Genomic DNA, 10,119 nt, shown 5'->3' with positions numbered 1-10,119 from the left:
GAAAACAGTTTTGAAGTAAAACTGTGACTGACTCCATTATTAATGAGCATTATTTACTTGGTCAAACAGTTCCTGTAATTCCAGTTTAATTCCTTATCTGAGTTTCCCAGAAACAGTAATCGGCTTTCTCACATGGGGAAAAAAAGAGGGCTGACTCGACCTTGACTGTCAAGTGGGAGACCACATGAGCAAAACTTATTTTGTAGTGTTTCCATTCCTCTCGGGACAGTTTCCTGGACAGAGATTAAAACTGTTCCTGGATTAAACACAATTCTGAATAGCCATTTTAGTCCAGGTCTAGGCGTTATCTGTGTCTGTCAAACTGCCCAGGGTTGAATACATTCTATTTCTGTGTTTTGTGTGTTCAGCAAACACAGACCCAAACTTATCAATAAAGCAGCACAGGGGCGTCATGCACACATTATTGTAGAGGTGGCACGAGGTACATGAGGATGGAGGAAGTTGGAGAATTTTGCAAACACCTGAAATGGCTTTTTCGTGCAATCTAGTGCCATAATCATTATGCCTAATTCTATGTTGTTGTTTTTATGTAAAAAAGTTAAGTATATTGTTCAGCATAGGTTATCTAAGCATACCTTACCTGTTCAATTGTAATTTTAATGAGGGTGTCAATCTGACTGTTGTAAATACCACATCTCAATATAGGCTACTGCACTAATATGCCTAGGATATTTCTTCCAAATTTCAACACACTACATTGGATCATAACACACAGAATACATTAAAGCAGAGAGCTCCTGTACATTTTGTAATTAATTCATTTTTTATGTATTTTTTTTCCGTACAATATTTTTTTTTTAAGATTGAATAATCAATATAGCTAATTAATATCATTAGAATCCACCACAGCATTAATATTGAAGCTGGCAAGTCATTTTGTTTGTTTGGCTAGCTAGCTAATGTTAGCTGGCTAGCTGTTTTGATTTGAATGCCAGCCAGTGTCCGGAGGTTGAGAAGCAGAAAGCAAGACAGCAGAGGTGTGCAGTGATGAGGATCATAGGGAGGACAAAGTTATAAGGCTGCTTTTGAATTATTATTTAAATGTGGTGTGCTTTATGGTACCATGTTAATGACGTAGCATCATCCAAGTGGGTGATTAATTTTGACAGCGAGACATCTTTATGAGACCACGCTTCCTGCCTGCCTATGGACCTTCTCTCCCCGATTGACCACCTCGTGCAGTAATTGCTTCCTTTTATAAAGTCTAGTTCGACAAGCTACTCTAACTTGATTGATAGCCTGAAATGGCTTGGTAGCTAGTTATGAGGTCGGGAGATAGGTCCCCAATCTAGCTGGCTAGCTAAAGCCAACCTCATTAAATTGCTAGGTGGCTAGTATTACAGAGAAACAACTAAACATGTTTTAAATGATTTCTTCATCAACAAGGAATCAATAGGCTACATATCTTGATCAAATTAATTTGCAAACACACCTCAAGTCATGCCGATCACCGGGAGCTTAAATCAAATCAAACGCTGTATGTGTCAGTCTGCTACACTCTCTCTCCTCCACTGGCGATACTGTTTGCATGCACTGCATCCTGCATAGCATACTCTGTGGTGCACCTTGGAAAGAACCACTTTACTAGGGACAATAGGTGGGGGTACTCCATTTCAGGCTATCAATCAAAGTCTGTGTGCCCCCTCCACAAAATACTGCTGACAGAAGAAGAAAAAAAACCATCTGAGGGGGCACGTGTCTTTGTGCCCCCAATGGGCATGACGCCTCTGACGCAGCACCATTTCGGCAGCAACGTAGAATTATCCAACATACATCACAATAAACACTGTAAACTTCTTAATTAACTTCTTCGGAATCTTTATTACAAGATATTAGACTACTGTACAAATCAGTGAGATAATAGTACAGTACAGTACAACATACGTCATATTAAGACTGTTCTGGAGGATAGTCATTCAAAGTGGTATAGGAGGTGTTCTAGAATACACAAGATCATCTTCAGAACATTGCCATGCATGCATGATTCCATTTCTGCCATGCATCAGTTGGTAATTCAGTGGTAAGAAAAAGCCCTGAACAATGGCAACAACAGAAGAATAACAAAATTGTTACAATTAAACGTATAGAAAGCACAACATAAGCAACCATGTTGTCTGGTTATCCCTCCTGATATTTGGCACACGTGATAATGCGCAATGCAATAGAAATAGTTCATAAATAGGGAGTGTGTACAGTTATATTTAACAATCCAGACTTTAGGCCTTTTGGTGCCTTACAAACAAGTGATGTACAGTACTGTATAATGTGTATACATGACTCTATAGATGCAAAGGATGGTAACAAAAACTGATCAGGCGACATCAAAATTTATAAGAAGTAAAAAAAGGAAAAGATCACTTCATTAATTCTGTCATCGTAATTCTCTCCATACAAAACTCTCCCTCCGTTTTTCCCTCAGGCCTTGAGCACTGCAAAAGACTTCTCCAAAGGGTTAATAAATAATATCTCTTTATACAGACACATTACGTTAGATTACAACAAACCATTTCACTGCTTCTTTTCTCCGCTGTGCAACAAAACGTTAGCCTGGTCTCAGATCTGTTCGTGCCATCTTGCCAGGTCCATATCACGACCAATTGTCACACCAAAAATGACAATTCCACAAGGAGTTGACAAGAGAGCAGAAACCGACTGGCACCCAGGCTAACAGAAGATGTAGGGATCTTAATTTGAGCCAGTTTGCTACAGCAGGAAAATAATCTTGCAGCAACAGGAAATGTGAATTATTATGTGGATCATAATTAATGGACATTTGTAGGGTTTGATGCATTTCTCATAAGGGAAAATCATGCCTGAAATTTCAAAGTGGAAATGACTAATATCAGATGCCTTTTTAAACCTCACATACACTACAAGTTTTACTGCAACAGGGTGATCAAATTAAGATCCTACATCTGTACCATTTCTTATTTACAAATTATTTATATTATATATTTGTTTGTAATTGTCATCAGAAGAATCAAGAGCAGAAAGAATGGTAATGTAATATCATATGGTTTGATTGATATAAGAGTTTGTGTGTGCTTTAGTTTATAAGATCATTTCTATAGTTTGTTCCCTGATTTCTGCGTTTGATCGACAGCATTGTCTTCCTCCATCAGCATCCTCTCCTGGTCACATGAGCCATCCCCCTCCGGCAGGGTTTTGATCCATCCCTACTCTAATACACCTAATGCTACGAATTAGCTGCTACCCAGGACCATGAAAAGACAGTTTTCAGACTGCTACATTTGTTGGTCAACCTGCTTAGGAGTTATCTATGACCAATAATTGACTAGTGTAAAATGTGTAGGGCTGAAGCAAAAGCCTGCTGCTCACCCAGTAGCTCTCTGGGTAGAAGGCTGGTCATCCCCGTTTTAGACAAGCTCTATGGGCGTAAACCCTGGCATGAAAGCATTCACCTGGGCATCTGTATCCATCACCGTCTCTTTCTCCGTGTCCGTCTCCATCTCTGTCTCCATCTTTGTCTTGGCTGCTTCTCCATCCTGCCAGTACAAGTCCCAGGAGATCACCATCATAAGGACTGGGAGAGGGTGCCATATGGGATGAAAGTGCTTATATACAGTGTCTTTGGATTATAACTGTTGATTTTGAATAGAAAATGAGAATCAATGTCTTTGGGGGAGGGGGGGGGGTGTTTAAGCCTCTGTCTGTGTTTTCTCTGTCCCGTTTTTCTGTGCCTCATCAACGCCGCTCTCATCCTCGACGACTGTGAAGAACACGAGGGAGATGATGAGGAGGAGGCGGTTTGGCACATTATCACATCTAAGAATCTAATCTTTAACTGGTATGAATACATGGAACTCATGCACTAGGCAACAGCACTGGACAGAAGTAGAAAGAGAGAAAGACAAAGAGAAAGATGGTGTGTGTGCATTTGCGCATGTGATACACGAGTTGTATGTAACATGCACACACACACAAGAATAAGGCACACACAGAATACATTCTACAATCCTATAGAATCGTACCATGTGGAAAATTCAGTGGAACAGCATGGCAACACTCAGCCAAGTAAAACTCAAATCCACAATGCGTTCTATTATTTGAGTGCTGAAATACATCGTTTTTTAAAATAGAAACTACATTTTATGTGACGTCTGAGCTCCTGTCCGCACACACTAGTCGCCGGTCAACTCCGTGATGTCAAGTACATTGTGGAGTTGAGTTTTACAAATGGACCTAGAGGCATTTCACAGCAGAACGCACGCACTGCGCATCCAAACTTGTGTTGCAATGCGAACAGAATTCTTAAAACCATTACCCAATACCATATTCATCAGAATAAACTTCCCATTGAATAGCCGATAGCCTACCATTATTTCCCATCTAATGTTGAGTATATGGACAATGGAGACACAACTGAAAATACTTTGGTCATGGTTACCTCGTTTGCTTCTGCCTATCTGTCCAAGTTTGGGCGGGCGTTTGCCCCCCTGCGAGCCGCTGAAGAAGTTGTTGGTGTCTTGGAGGCGACAGGTGAAGGAAAGGTGTCCCTCATCGTCCTCATTTCCATAATGACTCATTTCGTCTTGTAGTACTTCCGACATTTCCAACTGCGTCTCAATAACCAACCAAGGTTCACAAACCAAAATATGACGCTCTGCTCGACCTTAGGACCACTACCGTGGCGTTATAACAGCCTGTAACCGCTTATAACGCGGGAGAAAAACAATATAACCTAGGCTACTATCTGGCTGTCCAGTCCTGCTGTCTGTTTACCTCGAAGGCATGTGTCTCCTCTCGTGCGCAACCAAACGGATTGATACAAATATATTCCTCAATTTCACCTTCCGGAAAGCTTCGGCAACATTATTCAAATTTTCCAATGGGTTCCGCCGTGCGTATTGCTTTGGAAATGCCGGGAGCATGTAGATATTGCTGCGGTGCTACGCCTTATTCTATGATTTCGAGCGGCTAGACCGTCGCACGGAAAATCTAAAGAAGAAATGCAAATTAGGGAGAGATGCAAAACACGGCTCTCAGGACAACGAGGCGGTGGGAGGGAGCGAGAGAGAGAGAGAGACCGAGAGAGACAGAGCTGAGCGTCTTCTGCAGCCCATATCAGATACAGAACAGAGAAGATTCCAGTTTGTCCTGACAGGCTGATGTTCCATCTGCCCGCTGGGATCTAGCTGAAATCCAAATGACACTAGAATAGTATTTTATTATAGGATAAGGTCGACTGGAAGACTAAATATTGAGATATTTTTTATTCAATATTGATTCATTCAATATTATTGCATGTTCATCAACCTATTAAAGGAACAAAAGCAGGATCATTCTCATCTTGGACATTTTAAAAGGAAATTTAAGTCCAATATAGTCTTTTTCTCCAGAGAATTTTAAATATATTTTTGGCTGATTTTAAAGTCTAATGTTGAGTTGATGTATAGGTCCAGTCACTGTATTTTGCCCAATATTGTCTGATGGTCTATCAACCTGGACTTAGGGGTAGACATGTCATAGTAAATGCAAATCCGGGACACTCCAATTAGTATGATACCTTTCGTATGGTATGTAATTCATTTAGGGATGTCCATCATCCATTTCATATATTTTACGAATTATAATTCATATGATATGTTGCAAATTGCAATTCATATAATTTGTTGTTTTTTTACCTTTATTTAACCAGGCAAGTCAGTTAAGAACAAATTCTTATTTTCAATGACGGCCTGGGAACAGTGGGTTAACTGCCTGTTCAGGGGCAGAACAACAGATTTGTACCTTGTCAGCTTGGGGTTTGAACTTGCAACCTTCCGGTTACTAGTCCAATGCTCTAACCACTAGGCTACCCTGTAATGAATTTGCAAAAATGTATGATATGTAACGAATTCAATGTTTTTGTGATTAATGATCTCTTGGTGGCTAACACTACTGTTAGGGTTAGGGATTAAGGTTAGGGTTAGGCGTTAGGTTAAAGGGTTAATGTTAGGCTTAGGGAAAGGGTTAGCTAAAATACCAAGTAGTAGCAAAGTAGCTAAAAAGTAGTGAGTAGTTGCTAATTAGCTAAAATGCTAAAGTTGAAGTTCAAACCTTTGGATTGCCATACATTTGCATTATACACCCACCCATCCACACTGACCAACCACCCTACTTTCGTTTTTTGAGCTAACTGTCTTATGTATCTATACCAAACGTAACATCATACTCTTTTGAGTGTCTCGTAATTACATTTACTATGTTACGTCTAGTCTATGAGACCAGGCTGATTTTTTTCGAGCTGGCATGCCTTGTAATGCCTGTGTTACAGCACTGTTGTTATGGATACACCCACCTAGTAGACAAGCATGAAGCCTCACCAGAGCATGGCAGTGTTTTCCTATGATCAGACAGACAGGCGGTCGGTCTTTAATCCAAGGAGCACAGCCATATATATATACAGGACCTGGTTCTGTTTCTCACCCTAAAAACCACGAAGGCTACCTAAGCTGAATTGGGACATAATGCCCCTTAAGACTTTTACACCTATAATTTGTTTTGTTGTTCTGTTCTGAATTCCCATATGTGACTCGATTCAGGAAACTAGGCGGATGTTGTAAGTCACGACTTCACAGAAGACCTGTTTGAACATAAACATTTTTAATATTTTTCATCAAAATGTGTTTTTTGGCAGGAATGCCTTCTCGAACATGTGAACGTTCATGTGCCTTATCAAACTTGTATGCCATCTGTAAATACGAATACAATCGTTAAATTGCGAGCCTTGGTTTAGCCACAGAAAAAGTGAGCAACCGTCCAGCTAGCCGTGATTGGCAGAGATAATAAGTGGACTGGACATGCTGAGAGAAGAGTTTGTATTGGTCTGCCATAGAGCATGCATCTGTCTATTGGAGCTGATCAGTATGTTGAGGTAAGTGTCAAACACATAAAAAAAGTTTTTAAAAATAGTATTGTGTAGTAAAATTGCATAAACCTAATGTCAAGTTAAAATGTACTGTTAGCTATATTAGTTCGAATCCCCGAGCTGACAAGGTACAAATCTGTCGTTCTGCCCCTGAACGAGGCAGTTAACCCACTGTTCCTAGGCCGTCATTGAAAATAAGAATTTGTTCTTAACTGACTTGCCTAGTTAAATAAAGGTAAAATAGAAATAAAAAAGATAGTCTAGCTAGCTACATTTTCAGATATTACACATTTCTAATTTTGACATTTGCTTGAGTAATGTAAACTCACTCACTTTTGTACATCGCCTTGGTCCGTACAATTGATCTTATTTTAGCTCCCCAAAAACGTAATACTTCAAGATCAACTGTAATGTCAATACCATTGTAAAGCACAATTTCTTTTTTTTCCAACATGATCAATTACATGACCCCCACGCTGCCCGTTTCTGCATGATTCAAGAAGGCAATGAGCCCCGTCAGGTTTTTTTTTTAAATGGCGGGTGGGGAAGCGAAACTAATGGGTGATAGTGAGAAGGAGAGATGTTGCGTGGGAAAATTGCTTTTTTTTCCACTCGATCTGTCCAACTTATCGCCTCTAAAATGTAAATAAAACACTATAATTTGAATCAGGTTGTTAGGGCGGTGCTAAAGTGATCTTAGAAGTAAACAGCGGCTTTGAGAATGATGATCGCATGCAATGATGACACAAAATGACTAAGTATACCCCCTTTACGCCCGTCACTGTCCATTTCTTGTTTTAAAGGATGAGAGAAGTGCTACACCTGGTGGAGAGAGATTGGAAGACATAAATAGTAGCTTTATGCGTGCTGTACGTTACGGCATGACACGTCACGATGGAACGGAGGGTCAGTTTTTTCAACTTTTTTTTTTCCAATACTATAGAGCCATTACCATGTCGATCAATGCTTGAATAGAAACCTAGTTCACACCCCCGATTTTGAAGTCAACACAGTCGCTACAGTCCCATTAGTTTTCTTTGTAGCCTCGTTTGAATGTTGCGGTTGCGCACATTTGTACGGAATGGGGTGAGTTTACGTTAGTTATAACCATTGAACCTAGTTGGTTAGCTACCTGCAGATTCATGCAGGGTAGTAACGTCATGAGTTGTGATTATAGTCCATTGATAATCTAGCTAGCTAGCTACATGTCTTAACAAAAGACTCCACTCTAATTTTGACAAAGTATTTTCAAGTTAGTGTACTGTTAGCTAGCTGATGTTAGTTGGCTGGTTCTCTAACTAACGTTACGTCATGCATTGGGATTCATTGTTTACCAAGCTAGCTATCTAGCTACATTTCTTAACAAAAGACTCTCGTCTTATTTTGTCAGAGCACAGAATAACTGATGGATTTTTGATCACTCAACACCCGTTAAATATGTCCGGTGTCAGTAAATGTTGGCAACAAAGCATAATTCAATTCTTGCCAGCAGCACTGTTAAGGTCACCAATGCTCTGGATAAAATGAAAACTGCCTAACCAGCTCTGATAGTGGCAGTAAAATGGTCAGAGTGGGGTGTTCTCTCATCATGTGTCTGGAGGTAGCTAGCCACTGTTAGCCAGTTAGCTTGGGTGCTTGACTGTCGTTGTGAGGTCAGAGCTTTCGGAACAACCCTACGGTGCATGTACACTAGATAGCGATAAATTTCAGCGTGCCGCTTGTGACGTTATCAGGGATATTATACTTTAGTAATCCACAATGTCCTGGTGATGTAAAAGCCAAATAATTACATTGTCTTCCATATTCCTACAAATACCTTGTAACTGGAGATTCCTTCAAAACGATTGCCTCCAGTTAACATCTAGGGCACTGCAAGGTTGGGTGACCAGGGGTATCTGGGACTGCCTCCTGGAGGAATTCAGGTGTGTGAAGGCTACCTGTGTCCTGCATAACTTGATGAGGATGGACACGAGGACAAGGAGCGGATCTGCAGCTTGCCGACGTGTTCCAGAGGAGAAGTCTGCTGCTCTGCAGGATGTTTCAAGGATGGGGTCCAACAACGCAGCAGGAGAGGCTTTCCGTGTGCGGGAGATCTTCACCTCCTACTTGTTCGAAGAGGGTGCTGTTCCCTGGCAACACCATAGACTACACTATGCACAACCAAAGGCTCTTTTAAGAGACATTCACATTGCAATAAGAGTATTCCTCCATTTACTTAGCTATGACAACTGCATGTATTCAATTCCCAGTTTCTCTCCCGTTGATTTCTACTTCTCAGGTGAGGGTGCTGTTTAGGTAAGGGTGTGATGTCTGTACAAAAACAAAACAGGCTATTTTAAAATCACCCATATTGAAAAAGTGTAGAACAATTAGGCACCCTATAACCCACACCTACACACTGATGTAGCAATCTGATTGATTCTGGTGTATAACTGTGGCTCCTTCCACCATAAAAGAATAGGCAAGAGGTCCAACCAAGGAGAATAGTAAGACACTTCATTATTTCTAGAAGTACACTATATTGTTTGTCCTCGTGTGTCCGTTCATGTTTTTCAGCATGTCCACTTAGTGTGGACACCAGGTGAGGCCACACACAGAGATTCCTGTTGAACACTGTCTCTTTAACTACCTTGTTTTCTCATTAACAGTCTCTCTCCTTCACTTCACCCCTCTCTCCTCTTCTCCCTAAATCCTCTAGGTCATATCAGCTGTGTCGGTGAACCCTTCACGCATCTGAACTGGCTACATAGAGGGCACAGCATGATCAGAGGTGAGGTCAACAGGAAGTATTGTTAAATAGATGTTTTACATTGAAATACAGATAAAGATGCAGTAGTCCCAGAGTTAATGATCCAAGGTCAGTTTTGCATTTCACCTCCTGATTATTATGATGATTAACAATGTTAGAATAAAAACTAAAAACACAAGGCTTAAACATGCTCTCTCTCCCCTCCATCGGTCTCTCGTCTGCAGATATGTTTTGATGTGAGAGAGGATGCCAACCCTCAGTCCCATCATCTCCACCTCACACAGTTTAAAGATAATCTTCAAGCTAACTAAATACACTATGTAATTGTGATGAACTGAGAGAATATTTGGGTAGCACTGTGATTCTTTGAGCATATGCTGCCTTCCCTGCTCCTATGTCCTTAACTCTTTCCTTTTCTGTCTTGTACACCTCTCTTGCTACCTCCTCGTTCTTCCTCTGTTTTATAATGCACAACAGA

At 40.6% G+C, this 10,119-nt stretch overlaps 1 protein-coding gene across 1 annotated transcript; it reads right to left on the bottom strand.

The window, feature by feature from the left end:
- Positions 1-1,824: 1,824 nt before the first annotated feature.
- Positions 1,825-5,020, bottom strand: LOC135542319 (calcium/calmodulin-dependent protein kinase II inhibitor 2-like). Its single transcript, XM_064969200.1, has 2 exons — positions 4,430-5,020; positions 1,825-3,751 (listed from the first exon to the last, which is right to left on the bottom strand). The coding sequence occupies exons 1-2, from the start codon at positions 4,590-4,592 to the stop codon at positions 3,681-3,683; spliced, it is 234 nt and encodes a 77-aa protein (XP_064825272.1). The 5' UTR covers positions 4,593-5,020; the 3' UTR covers positions 1,825-3,680.
- Positions 5,021-10,119: the final 5,099 nt, after the last annotated feature.

The sequence above is a fragment of the Oncorhynchus masou genome, chromosome 6, assembly GCF_036934945.1.
Source record: "Oncorhynchus masou masou isolate Uvic2021 chromosome 6, UVic_Omas_1.1, whole genome shotgun sequence".
Lineage (NCBI taxonomy): Eukaryota > Metazoa > Chordata > Actinopteri > Salmoniformes > Salmonidae > Oncorhynchus > Oncorhynchus masou.
The sequence above is the reverse complement of the archived record's forward strand: the minus strand, read 5'-3'. Positions and strand labels throughout refer to the sequence as shown.